This window comes from Corvus cornix, chromosome 7 (genome assembly GCF_000738735.6).
Source record: "Corvus cornix cornix isolate S_Up_H32 chromosome 7, ASM73873v5, whole genome shotgun sequence".
Taxonomy (NCBI): Eukaryota; Metazoa; Chordata; class Aves; order Passeriformes; family Corvidae; genus Corvus; species Corvus cornix.
In genome coordinates, this window is record NC_046337.1 from 1,042,786 (window position 1) to 1,062,723 (window position 19,938).

Consider the following 19,938-nt stretch of genomic DNA (forward strand, 5'->3'; position numbering starts at 1 on the left):
TTTCTTCAACATGAACTCCCTTTAAATCCTGGGAAAAGGCACTTCCCGCCTCATGGAGGTGCCAAACTGAGGAGGAGACTGGGATCCAGAAAGGGATCAACCACCTTTTAATACAACTGGAATAAATAAACTGGGAAAACGTCACTGAACTTGAAAGGAATTTGGGGTTTTCCTTCATTTCTGTAAAAACTGCCCACAATTCTTCCATTCCCAAACAAGGCCCAGCGGCAGCTCCTGGGAACGAGGCTTTTTAAACCAGAACAGACTTTTTCATCCCACTAAAATGAGAATGTATGGAGTTGTTACATGGAAAATAAAGCCCCAGCCTGGAAGCTGGCGTTCAGTGGAGTCATTTTCCCTCAGGAACACCCCGCTCCACAGGGACATCCCCATCACTCCAGGAAAAACCAGGAACGGCCTCAGGCTGTGCCAGGGAGGCTCAGGTGGGACATCCCACAGGACAAAGGGGAACACCCCGGAATTAGCGGGGCTTTCCCCTCAAATTCCCTTGGATGTTCCCAAGGCTGCTCCTTCCCGCTGCTCCCAGCACGGACACGGAGGGAGGAGGGGCCTAGAACAGTTCTCCATGAGCTGATGGATTTTTTCCTTGGGAATCAGCAGTGCCGTGGATTCCCAGAGTCCTCCCACCAGGATGCGAGGAGGGGGCGGTGCCCCACAGCAAGGAAAGGCTGACTGGATGCAAAGCCCCTCGGGAAATCCAGGTGGGAATTTCCAGTTCAGAATCACATGGAGATGCTGAATGTTCCTGGGATGCAGAACAGAAAATTCCACAGGGAATCATCAAATCAGCTCAGGAGCAAATCCACACTGAAGGTAGATGTGGACGAGAGGGAACGGCCTCAGGCAGGGCCAGGGGAGGGGCAGGGTGGACAGCAGCAGGAATTTCCTCATGGAAAGGGTGGTCAGCGATTGGAACTGCCCAGGGAATGGTGGAGTCCCCGCCCCTGGAGTGTCCCAGGAATTCCTGCACGTGGCTGGTTTGGGCCAAGGTGGGGATGGGGCACAGCTTGGACTTGATGACCTTGGAGGCCTTTTCCACGCTCAAGCTGCACATGAGGAGGAATTTCCCCACGGAAAGAGTTCTTAAACATTGGAATGGCTGCCCAGGGAATGGTGCAGTGCCCATCCCTGGAGGTGGCACTCAGTGCTCTGGGCTGGGGACAAGGTGGGCATCGGGCACAGCTGGGACTCCATGGGCTGGGAGGGCTTTTCCAGCCTCAGGGATCCTGGGATTGTCCCAAAACCACGGCCAGCCCCGGGATACCTCGGCATCGTACTCCCAGAGCTGGTTGCCCCTCAGGTGGTGGCACTTGAGCATGAGCACGGGGCCGTTGAGCCGCGACACGTCCAGGCACAGGTCGTCCGTGCGGATCTCCTTGTCCGCCGTGTAGGAGAACACCTGGAACACAAAGCGGGGCTGGGAAAGGGCTGCAGGCTCCAAAGCCAGCCCTGGAAGCGACCCCGGGGTGTCTCAGGAGCTGAAGGAGCCTTTCTTTGGAGAAATCCATTGGAATTCAGGAGAAGGGGAAGGTTTTCCAACGCAAAAGCAGCAAAATGAGGCCAAGTGAGGATGGAGGAAGGGACAGGAGGAATGGCAGGAGTTGGGATGAACCTCCAGGATAAATCAGGGATGGGAACATGGAGCATCCCAGCCTTTCCCCAGGAGCAGGTGGCTGGAATCCCAGAGCCACCAGGGAATGGTGGCCATGCCAGACTGGCACTGCCCCCCGGAAAATGATATACATAATTAATTGAAACTTCTAATGAATTAAAATATAATTCATTTCATTAATTTAAAAGCCCCTTAATTATAATTTACACCCCAAACCCCACGTGAAGCAGCCCTGCTAATTTGAATACCCACTGGGATATGCAAATTTTATTCTAATTAACCCAGAGTCATTGGGCACAAGACCAAAGAATTCCATCCACTTTCCCACTCCCACAATTGGAATTCCACTAAAGAACTGAACTTCCATGAATATTCTGGATATTTCTCTTCCCTACACACACTCGGAACAGATGGATCCAGCCACATTCATGGAGATTCCTGCCCCTTTCATTTGCATGAAAATAAATTCAAATTCATGATCAAATTCCCTAATGCTCGTGTCTGGAATGTTGAATTGATTATTAAATGACAGCAGGATTATATTCAATATATTCCCTGGGATACTTCCTATGGATATGCACCAACATTCCCAAAACATTTGGAGCTGAAATGGAACAAAATGGCTGAGTACTCTTAAAATCCTGAATATTCGGAACTCTCATTGATTATTTTTCCATTATTTTCACACAAAACCAGAATTGAGATGGATATTTTAAATATTCTGAAGGAATTCTTGGCCAAACAAGCCACTTTTCCCTGGTTTTGTTTACCTGGTTCCCTCCCATGCCGTGGCAGTTGAAAAATCCCACTTTTTCGTTCTCCTTGCGGCCCATGTTGTCCAAGCACTGGTTGGTTTCAACGTTCCTGATCTGGAGAAGGAAAAGAGGTGAAATGTTCCCTGAAAAACTTCCTGGAGCTGTCCCATTTGTGCAGCAAATTGCACTTTGTAAACAGATCACGTTCCCAAAGAGCCATGGAATGGTTTGGGTTGGAAGTGGCCTCAAAGCTCATCCGTGGCCAGGGACACCTCACACTGTCCCAGCTCCATTCCATGTCAAGCCACGAGGGAATTCAGGATGATTATCTCAAATCTCCACTCTTTTTCTCCCTGTTTATCCTTGAAAAGAACAAAATCCTCACTTGGGAAATGCACTTTGAGGCCTGGTGCTGATCCCGTTTGATTTACATCATTTTCCCTTGGATTTGGGCCAAGGAGGAGCCTGGCCAAGCCCATCCAGGGCAGGACACGGATCATTTGTGACCTAATGCTGCTGCTCCAGCTTGGATGGACCAAATCCTGCCCAAATCTCTGCTGAAAGGCAGGAAAATGTCCAAAAAATGCTCTTCCAATGCCTTAAAACTCCCCCATTTCTCTGCTCTAAGGCTAAAATTCCCTCTTTCTGCTCCACTGGAACAGCCAAGCAGGGGTTGCATTCCCAGCTCCTGCCTGAGCTGCTGTTTCCATGGAAACGGAGGCCCCACTGCACAAATCAGGTGTTTTAATCACTATTTTCTGCCTTTCTCTTCCCATTTTCCAGCCTGCCAACGTGGCACAATCCCACTTTATTTGACATTCCTTAGACAAGTCCTTTCCTCGCTGGAAAGCCACACTTCCCTTTGTTTTGGCAGGATTAAACCGGGAATCCTCCAGTGCCTTTTATCCCTGCCTACAATGGCAAATTTCAATGGGAAATTGCTTCCCTGGCTGTCAAAAAAAGCCATTTGTTCCTTGGAGTGTTATTCCATCATCCAATCCTTTGATTGTTATCCCATCACATTTAAATCAACCCATTCCAGAGCTTTTAAAAGGCAGAGTAGGAACAACCCAATGGAATATTTTTAACTGTGAATTTGTTGGATTTGAAAGAAATTCCAGCTCCTGGTGGTCCCAGAACCTTGGGATTAGCAGGAATGTCCATGATCCTCAGCTCCAGGCTGGAAAACACTCGGTGAACAAACATTTCTTTACCAAAACAATCCCAAAAAAGCCGTTTTCAGTCTCTTTCTAAGCAATAAATGATGATGGAAGGTTCCCCTCAACAGCTGCATATTCCTCGTGTCAAAATATTAATGCCAAACTTCACTCTTCCAGTCTCCTGCTCCATTGGGAGATCAGTGTGGCTGGTGAGCATTTGGAACAGACACTCCATTCAAAGGGAGATTTTTAAGGAGAGGGAACACGTTTGGAAGAGCAACTTCCCCTCGAAAAGGACGTAAAGCAACACAGAAATCAAGAGAAATAAGAACTAAAGAGAACAAAGAGACAAGGAGGGAACTCCAGCACCTGAGTCCTGGCTCCAAAGCCACCTCATGCCCTTGGGAATGGCCCCATTGGCTCTGGACACCTCCTGCTTTCCTGCACTTACTGGTTTCCAGTTCCTACTGGTTTCCTATACTACTCATTTTTCCTTTACTCACTGGTTTCCTGCATTACTGATTTCCTTTACTTACTGGTTTTCCAGTACTACTGGTTTATTCTATTTATTGGTTTCCAGTACTACTGGTTTTTCCTTTACTCACTGTTTTCCTCTACTACTGGTTTCCTTTGTTTACTGGTTTGCTGCACTTACTGGTTTGTTGTTACTGGTTTCCTCTCTCACTGGTTTTCTTTCCTCGCAGGTTTCCAGTTCTTACTGGTTTCTTGTACTACTGGCTTCCTTTACTTACCAGTTTTATGTATTTACTGGTTTTCTGCACTATTGGTTTCCTTTATTTACTGGTTTTCTTTACTTATGGGCTTCCAGTTCTTACTGGTTTCTTGTGCTTGTCAGTTTGTTGTAGTTACTGGTTTCTTGTAGTTACTGGTTTCTTGTAGTTACTGGTTTTCCTGGTTTCCTGGACTTACTGGTTTGCTGCACTTACTGGTTTCCTGTAATTTCTGGTGTTCTTTACTTACTGGTTTCCTGTACTACTGGTTTGTTGTAGTTACTGGCTGCCTGCACTACTGGTTTCCAGTTCTTACTGGTTTTCTTTACTTGCTGGTTTGCTGTAGTTACTGGTTATGTGTAAGATCGATTTCCTTTGCTTACTGGTTTCCAGTTCTTACTGGTTTCCAGTTCTTACTGGTTTCCAGTTCTTACTGGTTTCCTTTATTTATTGCTTTTCCTGGTTTCCTAGACTTCACTGGTTTGCTGGAGTAACTGGTTTCCTGGACTTACTGGTGTTCTTTACTTACTGATTTCCAGTTTGTTCTTTACTTACTAGTTTGTGGTACTACTGGTTTCCTGCACAGGCTCATTTCCTTCACTTCCTGGTTTCCTCTTCTCCTGCTTTCCTTCACTTCCTTGTCTCCTTTCTTTACTGGTTTCCTTTCTTTACTGGTTTCCTTTCTTTACTGGATTGCTGCCCTTCCCAGTTTATTCCACCCCAGGGCAGGGCCGTACCTCTCCCAGGGAGTAGTAGCGCCGCGGGATCTGCGAGTCGGGGTAGACGTTCTCCAGGTACCAGGAGAAGGGTTTGCAGTGGAGGCTCTCCCGGAGGGCCTTCCTGGCAGAAACATCTCCATAATCCACCTTCACCACCCCTGGAACGGGACACAAGAGCCCATCAGACATCAGCAGCCAGGGAAAATCCCAGAGCCACCTCCAGCTCTCCTGAAGGGCTTTCCTGGCAGAAACATCTCCATAATCCACCTTCACCACCCCTGGAACGGGACACAAGAGCCCATCAGACATCAGCAGCCAGGGAAAATCCCAGAGCCACCTCCAGCTCCCCTTGATCCAGATCCGCGTGCTGGGATTGGGAGCACAGGATGTGAGGGATGAGCAGCTGCCTCTCTGTGGAGCTGTGCACGGGATAATTCATTAATTAGTTAATTAATGGAGCCAAGTGAAATGCTTGGCAAATGAGCTTTTTCCTTTCCAGGCCGTTTATCGATCCGGAAAGGCAGGACCATGGAATTCCTTGATTTCTTCATATTCCAAACTAGTAAAGGAAAACTCCAATTCCTTGGTAATGCAGAGCTACACTAATCCCAAAAGGGGAGTTTTCCTCGCTGCTTTGGGATCTTTTCCCTGGTTTTTTAAATCCAGGTTGGGTTTATTACAAACTCTGGCTCCTGACTCATCTCAGCCCAAATAAAGGTGTTCTTGTTATCCACACAAAACCACAAGAAGGCACCCTTTAAAAATATGCTCAAGATCCCAAAAAATAGAGCTGGGCTCTCTTCCAGCAGAATTTTACTTTCACAGGGATCGGGATTGCTCCTGACTTTTAATTTGGGATACAATCATGAGGTGTGCCCCCAATTATGCTGAGAGTTCTGTCTCACACTGGGAGCTCCTCTCTCTCCTGGGATCCTGGCTCAGGAATGGGATGAATCGGCTCCCAGAGGAGCTGGGGGATGAGGCTGTGCCCATGGATAGCAGAGCCCTCATCACCAACAGGCAAATTCCTTTGTTCTCCTGAAGAATTAGCCAGAGATCTCCATTTTCCTCATTAATAGGAAGGGAAAAGGATCAAAAAGCAAATTAAAAATACTTAGGAGTATTTCTGATATTTAAGAATGCCCTACTAAAAAAAAAAATCAATTATTTCCTACTTTTTTTTATGGAGAATTTCCATTAAAATGTTCCTTTTATCTCCCTTCCCCCCTCTCCCTTCCCCCCCCATTTGCTTCTTAATGCTGGGGAACAACCTCATTATAATTTATCAATTAATTACTACAGATATTAATGAATAACTTGGGGACAGATCAGGGAATACAGAGAGCACCTATTCCCAAATTCTTCCACATGACTGAAATTTGGGATTACACAAACCTTGTCACTGGCAGTGACCTAATTCCACCCTTTCCCTGCAATCCCATTTTCTCCAAGGGTTCTCTGTTGGAATTTTGTATCAAATCCTGGGAATGAGTAACTGGGAAGAAGAGAGCGAACACTTAGGAGCACTAAATTCCAGCTGGATTTGGGCTCATTCCAGAAGGGAAAGGCAGTTTTTCCTCATGGAAAAACAAGGAATAACCTCACAATAAATATAAAAGGCCGTTTGGCATTTCATCCTAATTTTTCTGTTTAAAAGGAATAGTTTCCTTAGAAATTGTTGGGACAAAATCCATGAGGGAGAGATCCATAAATATCTTTTTTTTTCACCATTACCAGGCATTTAAAATGAGCATAGACTTTTTAAAATTTAAATTTCCTGTCTCATTAAGGGATTTCCAGGACTGGGAATATTCTACGAGCACATCCTATGCAGCCACAGAAGAAGTGGGATACCATGAGCAGAATCCCAGAGCTCCAACTTTCCAGCTGGGATTAAATGCTGGTTCCTGATGTCCTGAACCTCTGGAAAAACCAAAGTCCTGGAGCAGCTTGTGGAAAACAGCAGCTGGAACAGGCTGAGGGATAACACCAGCAAATTGAGCAGGAGTTGAAGCACAAAGCTCACACGGATCTTATTGACTTTCCAGGGAAAATTGAAGCTGACTCTGCTGCCACGGAATTCCAATGGGAAGGAAGTTTGAAGATGGCAAAATGGGAAAGTTATCTCACAATGATCAGTTCCAAAGGCCATGGCCTCTCTCTACCCCATGCAGGGAAGGTAATTCCCGGTGGTGTGCTCCAAAGGGTTCCTGCTCTCCAGACCATGACCCAGAACACCTCTGCTGTCCCTCCCACTGATGTCTTCTCTGGGAAACCCTGGAGATTTTAGGGATAACCTGGGCCCCTCAGCACAAGGAGGACATTGAGGGGCTGGGGGTGTCCAGGGAAGGGAATGGAGCTGGGAACAGGCTGGAGAATTCCTGAGGGAGCTGGAAAGGGGCTCAGCCTGGAGCAAAGGAGGATCCAGAAGGGAAAAGCTCTGCAGCAGAGCCCTTCCCAAACTTCCCTCACTTTCCTTTCCCCTCACATTTTCTCCCACTTTTTGATTTTCCCCTTATGGCAAAGGAGACCCTGAGGGGCTGGAGGAGTCCAGGGAAGGGAACGGAGCTGGGAAGGGGCTGGAGAATTCCTGAGGGAGCTGGAAAGGGGCTCAGGCTGGAGCAAAGGAGCTCAGGGGGGACCTTGTGGCTCTGCACAAGTCCCTGACAGGAGGCGGCAGCCGGGGGGGTCGGGCTCTGCTGGCAGGGAACAGGGACAGGAGGAGAGGGAACGGCCTCAGGCTGGATATTGGGGAAAATTCCTTCATGGAAAGGGTGCTCAGGTGGAGTCCCCATCCCTGGAGGGATTTAAAACCCTGTGGATGTGGCACTTGGGGACATGGGGCAGTGCTGCCCTTGGCACTGCTGGGAATGGTTGGACTCGATGATCCTGGGGAACTTTTCCAACCTAAACAACTCCATGACGCCTCACATTTCCAGCTCCCTTTCTCCAGGAAGCTTTCCAGACCACGAGACAATCCCAAATCCAGCCTTACCTGGGGAGATGATGTAGAAGAAATCCTTGAACTCGTCCATCCAGACCTCGGCCAGCCTCCGGTTGTTCTTGTTGATGACGTGGCCGGTGCCTCCCGGGAACGTGTAGGGAGTGGCCTTCCGGAAAACGTGGCCAACGTGGGAGCAGGTGACGATCTCCAGGGAGCCCCCACACTGCCAGATCTGCAATGGGAACACGGCAAGGGTGGAGAGAACAGCCCCAGACGCTGCAGGGGCTGGCGGCGTGGGAGCCGCGTCCCCGTTCGTCTGCCCACGCCATTTATCTGGGAGTTCAAGGGAATGCGAAGGGAAAACTCAGGGATACAGCTCTGCGTGGCAACAAACGTGCCCAGAGTGGAAGTGCTGGGAAAGGGTCACTTGGATTTGTGTCCTTGGAGCACAAACAAGGCCCCATCCCACCCATCTTTTAATGGATTCATGGAGGCCATGGGTTTTCCAGGATTCCATCATATATCAAGGAACAGAGCAGAACTTCTACCTGCACACTCATACAGATATCAAATGTTCATCGATTTCTATATACAATTATCTGTATTTATATATTTATCTTTATTTACATTTGATAGATGTATTTGAATGTAAGTTTTTCCAAGAAGAATGCTGCCCATGGCCACCCTGAGGAAAGCCCCAGCATTCCCGGGATATTGTCACACACAGGGACACAAAGCAGCACATCCCAGCCCCTCAGAGGTGCAGAATACCAGGTGTGTTCTCTGCCTCACGTGCAGGTGAGATCCCAAAAATCCCATAATAAATAACGAAGACAACGTGGGGAACTCTTCCCAGATGGAAATTTTCCCTTCCAGTGCTGGAGCCCAAATCCATGCTCGGGACAAGCTCCGTGCCCTTGGTGTGATGCCCAAATACAAAATGTGATGGAATCCTGGGATTCAGAACTTTGGTTTAAATAAAATAACAAATCTTGCTGCTGGATCACTATGGAGTGAGACAGGCAGGGAACCCTGGAATTATTTTGGTTGGAAAAGACCTCCAAGATCACGGAGTCCAGCATCAACCACATCCACCACTGATCCATGTCCTCAATCCATGGCTTTTAAATCCTCTGGGATGGGGACTCCACCAGTGCCCCGGGCTTTAGTCCTCTCCTAAGCAGCCAGAAGGATCCAAATGATTTATTTCAATGGTTTATTTCAATGATTTCAATTCTTTTATTTCAATTCTTTTATTTCAATTCTTTTATTTCAATTCTTTTATTTCAATTCTTTTATTTCAATTCTTTTATTTCTTATTTCAATTCTTTATTTTGATTATTTATTTCAATTATTTTATTTCAATTCCTTAAATTATTTATTGCAGTTATTTCATTTTAAAATTTTAATTCTTTTACTGCAATTATTTACTTCATTTTTTAATTTCAATTATTTACTGCAATTATTTTATTTCAATTCTTTTATTTCCAGGCCACTCCTGGCATTAAATCCCTGAGTTTTTGGGGAGTTTTAAACAGAAGCTCTGGTGGAATCTTGGAATTAGAGCTCCTTGACAGGGACCTGAGTTACCATGGCAACCACGGCAGATTTAGTTAATTAGGGCTCCCTCCTTTTCCAGAATTCCATGAGAATGAGGAGGGATGGGTTCTGTGGGATCAGCAGCAAAATATCCCAGAGTTTAATTGCTCAGTGACTCTGGGGGAACTTTGGGATGAGGGATGAAGGGAATACCAGAGGGAGCATGGAATAAATTCCAGAATATTTACCAGGGATGTGTCCATGGAGCAAACTGGGAGCATGGAATTACCCCAAATATACCTCAGGGAATCAATCCCAAATATTCACCAAGGATGTGCTCATGGAGCAACCTGGGAGCATGCAATAAATCCCAAATATACCCCAGGGACATGTCCATGGAATAAATCCCAAATATACCCCAGGGATGTGTCCATGGAATAAATCCCAAATACACCCCAGGGATGTGTCCATGGAATAAATCCCAAATATAGCCCAGGGATGTACTCCTAGAGTGACCTGGGAGCATGGAATAAATCCTGAAATATTCACCATGGATGTGTCCATGGAGCAATCTGGGAGCATGGAACAACCCCAAATAATTCCATGGAATAACCACAAATATACATCACAGATGTGTTCATGGAGAAATCCGGGAATAACCCCAAATATACCCCAGGGATGTGTCCATGGAATAACTCCAAATACACCCCAGGGATGTGTCCATGGAATAAATCCCAAATACACCCCAGGGATGTGTCCATGGAATAAATCCCAAATATAGCCCAGGGATGTATTCCCAGAGTGACCTGGGAGCATGGAATAAATCCCGAAATATTCCCCATGGATGTGCTCATGGAGCAATCTGGGAATAGCTGGACACGCCAGGAAGGAGGACAGCCAGTTTTAGGTGCCCTCCATCCCAACTCCCAGCATTCCCTTGCTGTTTTCCCCTTCCAGCTGGCAGGAAATTCCTCCCATGCCACTGTTTTAAAATATCCCTTCCTGGACACTTTTCCAGCCCATTTTTGGCTCTCCTTGGAGCAATCCCTGTGCCAGCTGGGATTGGGTGTGGGGGAACCTGCACCCTCCTCTTAGGAAAAGGGATTTTTCAATATTATTTAAAAATCCCAAACAAATCAAACTTCTGGGATACTCCCTGGGAATGTGACTGCTTTCCAAAAGTTCCCATCCTGCCTAAGGATTACGGGATTTCAGGGATTCCCTACCCAGGGACTGTGTTCCCTACACGGACTATGGAATGCATTCATCCCTCGCTGGTTTGACTCCAGGGAGTCAGGGAATGGTTTGGAATGTGAAGGGGAACTAAATCCCATCCCAATCCATCCCATTCCAGGGCAGGGACACCTCCCACCATCCCAGACTGCTCCAAGCCCCATCTAACCTGGCCTTGGACACTTCCAGGGATCCAGGGGCAGCCACAGCTGCTCTGGCAATTCCAGCCCAGCCAGGAATTCCCAATTCCCAATATCCCATCCATCCCTGCCCTCTGGCACTGGGAAGCCATTCCCTGTGTCCTGTCCCTCCAGGCCTTGTCCCCAGTCCCTCTCCAGCTCTCCTGGAGCCCCTTCAGGCCCTGCAAGGGGCTCGGAGCTCTCCCTGTGTCCTTCCCTTCTCCAGGGGAACATTCCCAGCTCTCCCAGCCCGGCTCCAGAGCCAGGATTCTGACTGGATTCTAAAGGAATTAACCCTTCCTGCTCCATATCCATTTCCTGTCACAATTCCCACAACAGCCAAAGCAGGTATTCCAGAGATCAGAACAACTCGGCACTGTCACATCCCTTGGGAAATCCCCTTTTCCCTGTCCCTGCTGCACTTCCAGCAGTGCCAGAAATCCCAAATAAACCCCATCCTACCCCCCTCAGAGCTCACATTCCCTTTCCCAGCCCTGCCTGGATTATCCTAAGGAATAATCTTTTTTTTTTCTGACAGATGGATTATTTTAAATTCCATTTCCAAAGCCATAGTTATTCCTTTTGGAGCATCCAGTTTCCAGGGCATTTTCCAAGTGGGGAAAAAAACACTTGGAGAATTTAACAGGAAACTAAAAATTGCAGTAATTCCATAAATAAAAATAAGGTTTAGGAATAAATCAGGTTTTCCTTGACTAAAGCAAACCCTTGGAGCTGTAAGAGATTCCCGCCAGGAATTATTATTATTTTTCCCTAATTAAAAGACACTCCTAAAAGGAGTCATTAAAGACCCATCAGCAACAAGAAGCAGCCAGAAGAAAAAACCATGGATTTTCCCCAAATAATCCAATTATACCCCATGGATGCTCCTCCTGGAAATGCCTCTGAGAGCAAAAACGCTGGAAATCCTTTCCATTATTCTTTGGGATAGTGCTGGAGCTGGATGCAGGTGAGACAGTCAGACACGATCCAGGAAGAGCAAAGGCACTGGGTAACGTTTTTGAGGATTTGGGAATTATGGGGGCTTGGGGTTATTTTTTGGGATTTATTTTTTGGAGGTTATTTTCATTATTCTGGACCAATCCCACACCTCCTCCCTCCCACTTGGTGATAAAATCCTGGATGCAAGAACAGCTCCAGGAACATCCCCGTGCCTCACTCCAACCCCAGTCATCTCCCACGCCATGACCTGCTCCCGGTGCTTTCCTGACTGGAGATATTCCCGAATCCCGCTGGATAACGGCAGCTTTGGAGCTGCAGGAACCTCCCCCATCCCTTGGCTCTCTCAGCTCCCAACTTCCCACAGATTTGTTCCCTCAGCCGGGATTTGAACCCCTTTGCTGTCCCTGATAAAGTGACACAAAATATCCCTGGATTTTCGGCTGGATTTCCTTCCAGAGGCTCTAAATCCCAGCAGACAGCAGCAGGTGATTCCCTGGCCTTCCCATGGCAATATCCCGATTTATTTCCGTTCCTGACCCCATTAATTCACTGGTTTAGGGTGGGAAAGGCACATTTTTCATGCTTTAACAGTGCCTGCCACTCTGCTCCAGGGATCTCCTCTGAAACATAGAAAACCAGGGAAAAGAATTCCCGCACAGGGGCCTAGGCACATCCAAGGAGGAATTTTAGGGGTTAAAGCACCAAAAAATATGGGAATCTCCTCATTTGAAGCATCCAGGCTCAGGAAGGGAACAGAACCTCTGATTTTCCTGCAAAGGGAACAATTGAAGTCCAGAGGAATGGCCTGGAAAAGCTTTCAAATTCCCTGGAAGAATCTGCTTCCTAATAACCTTCAGAGGGGTTCCTGGCATGGCAAATGGTCCTGGTTGAATGGAAAAGAGAGGAAAAGGGGGGAAGGGGCATTCCCAGGATGTGCTGTGGGGACCAGGCAGGGATCCCGGGGGTTATTCCCAGAATTCAATCCATAAATTTGGACACATCAGAGGAGTTCAAACATTCCCATTCCCAACATCCTTTCCAGCCATTCCTTAGCAAAGCCTCAATTTCCCACTTTTCCTTTCTATCCCAAGGGCAGTGACTGAATGGATTTCCCTCCGAGGTGGGGCACACACCTATCCCAGCAGGAGTATCAGCATTTTCCGCAGGATATGGAATTCCCCTGGCACAGACCCAGAATTCCAGCCAGAACTTGCAAGTCCATGATGTCACCATTCCCAAAACGTCTTTAAAACGTATTTTTAATGTCATTTTTAAACATAAATTTACATCAAATTCCCACTGGGCACCTCGTTTCTTCCATGAAGGAACGACTAAAATATCTGGAATTTTGCAGGGATAAAAACCCCCCAAAATTAAAACATTTCATGCAGCAAAAAAGCCCCACAACACCCCGACGAGGCTTCCCCAGATTTTAAGAATTCCATTTAACCCATGACTTGCAGGCCAGCTAAAGCAGGAGCTCCCTGAAGGAATGACAGCACAAACAGGGGGGAATTTTTTTTTTTGGGGGAAGAGAAAAGGAAGGAAAACAGGAATTACCCTAAAGGACATTTCAAGATTCTCGCCACCCCAGATATCCATTCCTGCATCGTAAGTTCCTATCTCTTCAAAGTAGCTCCTGTCAATAGAAAACAGGCCACCAGCCATAGTTGGGGTCCTGGGTGGGAAACAAACAGGAAAAAAACAAAGGAAAACAGGGGGGAAAAACAGGGAGAAAGGAAAGAAAAAAGAAAAAAGACCTTTTAAAGGAAACTCTGGAATTTACAGCACATTTCACTGCCTCACACATTGCAATTCTAGGGAAAACAAGGGGAAAATGAGAATTTTAACTGGATTTTTCCTGCTCTTCCCCAAAATCTACGGAATTTGGGCCCAGCCACGCTCCAGGGCTGCCCCCATTTCCATGGATTATTTCAGGAGAACTGTGAGGGTAAAGTGGGTGGAATTTGGGCCTCCTCAGTGAACAGCTCTCCAATTCCAGTTGGGAATGATTGGGAGGAGTTGGATGGAAAGAAGAAAAGACCTTTTAAAGGAAACTCTGGAATTAGCAGCAGATTTCAGTGCCTCACACATTGCACCACACAGCAATTCTAGGGAAAATAATGAGAAAATGAGAATTTAAATGGATTTTTCCTGCTCTTCCCCAAAATCTACAGAACCTGGGCCCAGCCACACTCCAAGGAGCAATAAAGACAATTTTAACTGGGTTTTTCTTGCTCTTCCCCAAAACTCACAGAGCTCAGGCCCAGCCACACTCCAGGGCTGCCCCCATTTCCATGGATTATTTCAGAACTGTGAGGGTAAAGTGGGTGGAATTTTGGGCCTCCTGAGTGAGCAGCACTTCAAATCCAATCGGGAATGCTTGGGAGGAGTTTAATGGCTTGGCTTTGCCTCAGAGGGAGCCCAAAACAGCAGCAAATTCCCAGGAAAATCTCTCCTAACAGGATTAGAAATCCTTACAACAGGCAAATCCCCAGTGCTTTGTGTGGGGATGGCCTATTTCCCTGGAAATGTCTGCTCCCTGTTTTCCAGCACCCAAAGCCTACACGACACAGGAATGCCCAGCCCAGCTGGTGGGAGCACAGGGATTTGGGAGGGAACAACTCAATCCCAAATCCCAGCTTTCCTCTGAGTTGTCCCAGCACAGCCAAAGGGGTTGGGGGCTCGGCTCATCCCAGCACCATCTCCTGAGGTCCCAGCATCCCTAAACCTGTGGGATTTGGTGGTGAGGACCTCTGGGAACACTGAGGTGTCACAGAATCCTGGAATGGGTTGGGTTGGAAGGGATCTTAAAGCCTATCCCATTCCATCTCTGCCATGAGCACGGACACATTCCACTATCCCAGGTGATTCCAACGTGGCCTGGAACACTTCCAGGGATCCAGGGGCAGCCACAGCTTCTCTGGGAATCTGTGCCAGGGCCTCCCCACCCTCACAGAGATGGATCAGGGATCAGCCACATTCCCATGCTCAGCTTCCAAACCGAGGCCAAGCAGGTGACCCTGGATTGGGAGCGTGACTCCAGCCCAGCCCATCCCAGTGCCACCACAGCAGGACCAGTAAGGGCAGCTGGCAGGCCAAGGATGAGCTCCTCCCTCCAGGAATTCAGCAGCCTGCTTGGGAAGGCAGTGGGAATGTCAGAAACCCAGGTGCAGCATTCCCATCAGCAATCCTGCCCACATTTCCTCAGCTTCCTGGGGAGCTCCTCTGGATCCTGCCCTGAGCAAACACTGACACACAACAAACTCCCAGCAGCAAACGCTTCCTGAAAAATGCAGGAAAGAGCTGCCAGAGGGACTCCATGGGAGGTGCCATCCATGGAATTGCCTGGCATGGATCAGATCTCCCTTCAGAAGCTTCCGTGTGTCCCCCAGGGAACGTGGACTGGCTGCAGAATTCCCTGCGCACAGAGCCCAGCGGTGCTCCGGACACAGCCCTGCCACCGAGGGGTCCTTATTTCTTCTCCAACTCCACAAATCCAGGGATTTTTGCCTGCTGTGTATTTCCTCTTCCACAACAGCTGCCCATCATTCCCCCTAAGAATTCCCACCGTTTTTCAAGGAAAACCCACCGTCCCCAGCGCTCACCTTCCTCCCCTGCCCTCAGCACCAAAGCTCAGTGAATTCACCCGGACAGGGATATCCCACTGTGACAAGGCCTAAGGATTGGTAACATCTCCAGAGCCGGAGTTATCCCAGTGACAACGGAATTTGCAGCATTCACATGGAATCAGATAAAATCCTGAGGTGCAGCCAAAAGCAGGGAATAGTCTTTGTTATCCAGAAAAAATTCCCTAAAAAGCCACTGCAACAAATCCCTGGGGGCTGCTGGACCTTTGGAGCACGACACCAACCCCTGGAATTCTGCATGCTCCAAGGCTCAGGGAATACCTGCACTCCAACCACAGCTCCTCCTGAATTTCTGGAGAAGACACATTCCAAGCGATCCCAGTGGAAGTCAGAGAATGGAATATCTGCCTGGAGCAGCTCTGACTCCAGAAGAATCTTTAATTCCAGGGTTTCTCCTGGATGGCCCCTCAGTTTGGAATTTCAGCAAAGACTCTTCAGGAGCTGCAAGGTTCCGATGCTCCTTCTGCTCCTGATCATTGTACGGAATTATGGAATCATGGAATGCTTTGGGATCAAAGGGACCTTAAAGCTCCTCTATCCATGGGAAGGGACACTTCCACTATCCCAGGTTGCTCCAACCTGGCCTTGGCCATTCCAGTGATGACATTCCAGCCTGCTGTAGGTGGTAAAAAAAACTGGAAATACATCCGAAATCCTCCAAGGAATTCCAGGATCTGACCAGCACCAACTTCCATGGCCTCATCCCCATGGATGCCCTGACCTGAATCCAGTGCCTGGGCCAGTCCCCATCCCAAAAACTTCCCACCTCCATCCAGCTCCTCTGAGCGTTGGGAAAGGCTCCAGCTGCCTCACAGATCCTGGGATTCCTTGGGATAGAATCCCATTTTAGATTATTTTGGGGAAAGGCCATTCCCACCTGGTGTTCATGGTGGGCAAGGGAGAAGAAAGTGAGGAGCAAAGGGATCTGAGGTTGGGATTAAAACCCAGGAGAAGGAATAGGGGCAGAGTGGTAGAAATGGGGAGTGTGAAAAGCAGGAGCAGCATTCCAGGATGGAATCTGGCTCAGCACGGAGCTGTTCAAGGTGTCCCTGCTCAGCACAGCCATTCCCTTTGCCAAAAGCACGGCAAACAATCCATCTTTTCCAAGGGATGCTGCAGCTCCTTCCCGGCCGTGCCGCAGCACAACGAGCCCTGGGATGTGCACAGCAGAGCCATGGAATTCATTACCCTTTCCCACTAACCCTGGAGATTCCAGGGAAAGCAGATCCATGACTCAGGATGGATCAGCTCCTGAAATTCCCCTGGCAAACCTTCCGGCACTACCCAAATCCATGGACCAAAAAGAGTCAGGGACCCTTTCCCAGGAGTTCAGCACTTCCTGCCTTTAATTCCATCAGGGTTAACGGGATAATTCAGGGAATGGGATGGCTCAGCTCTGTCCAGCCCCACCACCAGCTCTTTTTCGGAATCCATCCTCATTTTTTCCATAAAAACCCTTCTCCGATAACAAATCCCACATAAATAAGAAATCCCATCTAAAATATTCCATGGTTGGATAATTTAAGAGCTACAATCTGAAATTTAGGGAGCAAAGGTCAGGATTTATCCCTGTTCTTACAGAAGAAAAATTCTTTGGAGTGGAATTTGTGTGGATTACATGGATTTGAGATGGTCCAGAAGCAGAGTTTGGGTGCAGCAATTCCAGAACAGACACGGACAAAGCGGAATCCAGGGATATTCCTATTTCCTCCCGGTTCCACTGATTACAAAGCAACAGGATGGATAAAAACGAGGCTGGAATGACATTACAGGACAGGGAAAGCAACATGGAATAAAAACTGAACTCGGAATTTGCTTCTAAGTTGTGGGGTTAGGCTGGGCTTTATTCCATCCCTCTTTTTCCTGGAATATTCAGTGGCAGCTGCCAAAACTCTTTGTGACAGGGGTGAAATACTATTTTTGTCATGGAATTGTTGAGGTTGGAAAAGGCTTCCAAGGTCATCGAGTCCAACCTATTCCTGATCCCCACCTCCAGGGATGGGGACTCCAAACCTCCCTGGGCAGTTCCAGTGCCTGAGCACCTTTTCCATGGGGAAATTCCTCCTGATATCCAACCTGGCACAGCCTGAGGGTGGAATGCAGCTCTTTGGATGTGGAATTTGGGGTTGTTCCCCACACCTCAGGGCCGATGAACACAGTGGAGCTGTTGGGTTGGACTCGATGGCTTTTCCACCCTGATAATTCCATGATTCCGGCATTCTCTGACACCAAAGACTGAAATGCCTGGACTAAAGCCCAAGACTTTGGATTTAATCCAGCCTAAAGCACCAACCCTTCACTCTCAGCTCTTTGTGGCAACTGTGGCACAGGTGACATTCGTCCCTCTGCCCCCTTTGCTTCCCAACACCCATTTTATCCAGAGAATCCCCCAAAATTCCAGGCAAAAACTGATGGGGGGAAAAAAAGGAATTTTAAAAAAAACCTTTTTTTTTTTTGGTTGATTTATTGATTTTAAAAGTCAATTCTGTGTCTGAGCCAGGACTACTTTTGAGCCCTGCTCCATTTCAAGGTAAGGAAATAAAAACTGGGATTGCATTCCTTTGAAAATTCCCTGTGCCCAGGAATGGGTTCCGGAGAGCCAGGATGGATGGAGCTCAGCACGGCTCTGCAGCTCGTTAGGATAATTAACTTTCCCAATTTCCATGCACACCTGAGCTGTAATCAAGAGCTGCTGGCCTGATCCACAGCCCAGCGGGGAGATTTTGGATCAGGAGGAAAACAATTCCTGGGACTCCAAAACAGCCTCTGATGGCCAGGGCCTGCCTGCTTTTCCTGGGAATAAACCCCAAATCAGCCTTTCCCTGATTCCAGGCTTTCCAGGACAATCAGGGACAAAAATTTCAATTTGGAAAGGTTTTTCCTGCCCTTCCATCCCTTCCTTGCCTGGACACACTGACCCTTGAGCTGCCCCTCCCTCCACCTGCCCGCTCCAGGCATCTGCAGGACAGGAATTCCACCCACTTCCCAGATTTAAAACCATTCCATGCACTCGGGAAACCTTTCTTCATCCTTTCTGGAACTTTGCAGGAAGCCCCAGCAGCCACTGGAGCTGAGCAAACATCCCATGGCCAGGAATTTATTCCATTTTTTCCCTTTCAGCTCCATTTCCAATCCTGGGAGAGGTTTTGTTCCACTCTATGATTCCAGCAATTAAATGGAAGAGGTCAGGACATGCTCTTGGATCATTTTTCCCTCAGGGTGCTCTGTTATCAATCCTATTTTCCAAGCAATAAACCAGGAATTTAAGTGCAAATCACTGGGGTTCTACACTCAAAAAAGCTCTGAAAACCTTTGGAATATCTGCCTTAAATTCCCAAAAACCAGGAACAAAAATCCACTCACAGCAAATTCACAGAGGGAGCTGCGCAAGCAGGAACATTTGCAATTCCTGAACGTTGGGAAAAGATGGAATGGGGTTTGCCAGCTCCGAGCCCCACGCTGCAGCAGCAAGGACACATCAGGATGGGGCCTTCCCTGCGGTTCTGACTGCGATCCTGCAGCGGGATTTTGGGAATCAGGGGGGATTTTGTGGGAACAGAGGGGCACTGACCTGACAGGCAAGGTCCTGTCCCCTTTCCTGCGCTCCATCTCCCTCTGGGGCACGGGATACCAGCGGAAGTTCAGCTTCCAGTTGAAGCCTCCGTAGGTCATGTCCGAGCCCGCCATGTACTCGAAGGTGTCGTCGCTGATCACGTCGATGATGGGACACACCACGGTTTTCCTGGGAAAAGAAACCGGGAATCTGGGGGTTATGGTGGTGTTTGGTCACGGTGGGAGGTGGGAGGGGTTGGGGGGTTGGCTGGGGGGGAAAGAAAGGGAAGGGAAAGAAAGGGAAGGGAAAGAAAGGGAAGGGAAAGAAAGGGAAGGGAAAGAAAGGGAAGGGAAAGAAAGGGAAGGAAAGAAAGGGAAGGGAAAGAAAGGGAAGGGAAAGAAAGGGAAGGGAAAGAAAGGGAAGGGAAAGAAAGGGAAGGGAAAGAAAGGGAAGGGAAAGAAAGGGAAGGGAAAGAAAGGGAAGGGAAAGAAAGGGAAAATAGGAGGGGAAAAAGAGAAGGAAAAAGAGGGGAAAAGGGGGAATAAAATGAGGGAAAGGGGGGAAAGAAAGGGGAAAACAGGAGGGGGAAAAAAGAGAAGGAAAAAGGGGGAGACATGGGGAAGAGAGGGGGAAGAGGAGCAGGAAAGGGGGGGAGAAAAGGGGAAGGAGGGAAAGGGGAAAAGGGGTAAAGGAGGAGGAAAAAGGGAGGGGAAGAGGGGGAGAAAAAGGGGGGAATAAAAGGAGGGAGAAGGGGAAAAGAGGGAAGGAAGGGGGAAATAAAGGGGGAAAATAGGAGGGGGAAAAAAGATGGGAAAAGGGGAAAAAGGGGGTAAGTGAGGAAAGCAGAAAGGGGAAAAAGGTGAAAGGAGGGTGAAGAGGAAG

At 48.0% G+C, this 19,938-nt stretch overlaps 1 protein-coding gene across 4 annotated transcripts in view; it reads right to left on the minus strand.

Moving 5' to 3' along the window:
• GALNT13 (polypeptide N-acetylgalactosaminyltransferase 13) overlaps nucleotides 1-19,938 on the minus strand; it is a 50,840-nt gene that overhangs the window by 8,813 nt on the left and 22,089 nt on the right. For all 4 annotated transcript variants that reach the window (XM_039555151.1, XM_039555149.1, XM_039555148.1 and 1 more), the window contains 6 exons: nucleotides 19,075-19,245; nucleotides 13,414-13,531; nucleotides 7,994-8,174; nucleotides 5,017-5,156; nucleotides 2,404-2,502; nucleotides 1,286-1,420 (listed from right to left, as the gene is read on the minus strand). In XM_039555151.1, the coding sequence (XP_039411085.1) occupies nucleotides 1,286-1,420; nucleotides 2,404-2,502; nucleotides 5,017-5,156; nucleotides 7,994-8,174; nucleotides 13,414-13,531; nucleotides 19,075-19,245 (844 nt within the window). The remainder of the gene's footprint in view (nucleotides 1-1,285; nucleotides 1,421-2,403; nucleotides 2,503-5,016; nucleotides 5,157-7,993; nucleotides 8,175-13,413; nucleotides 13,532-19,074; nucleotides 19,246-19,938) is intronic.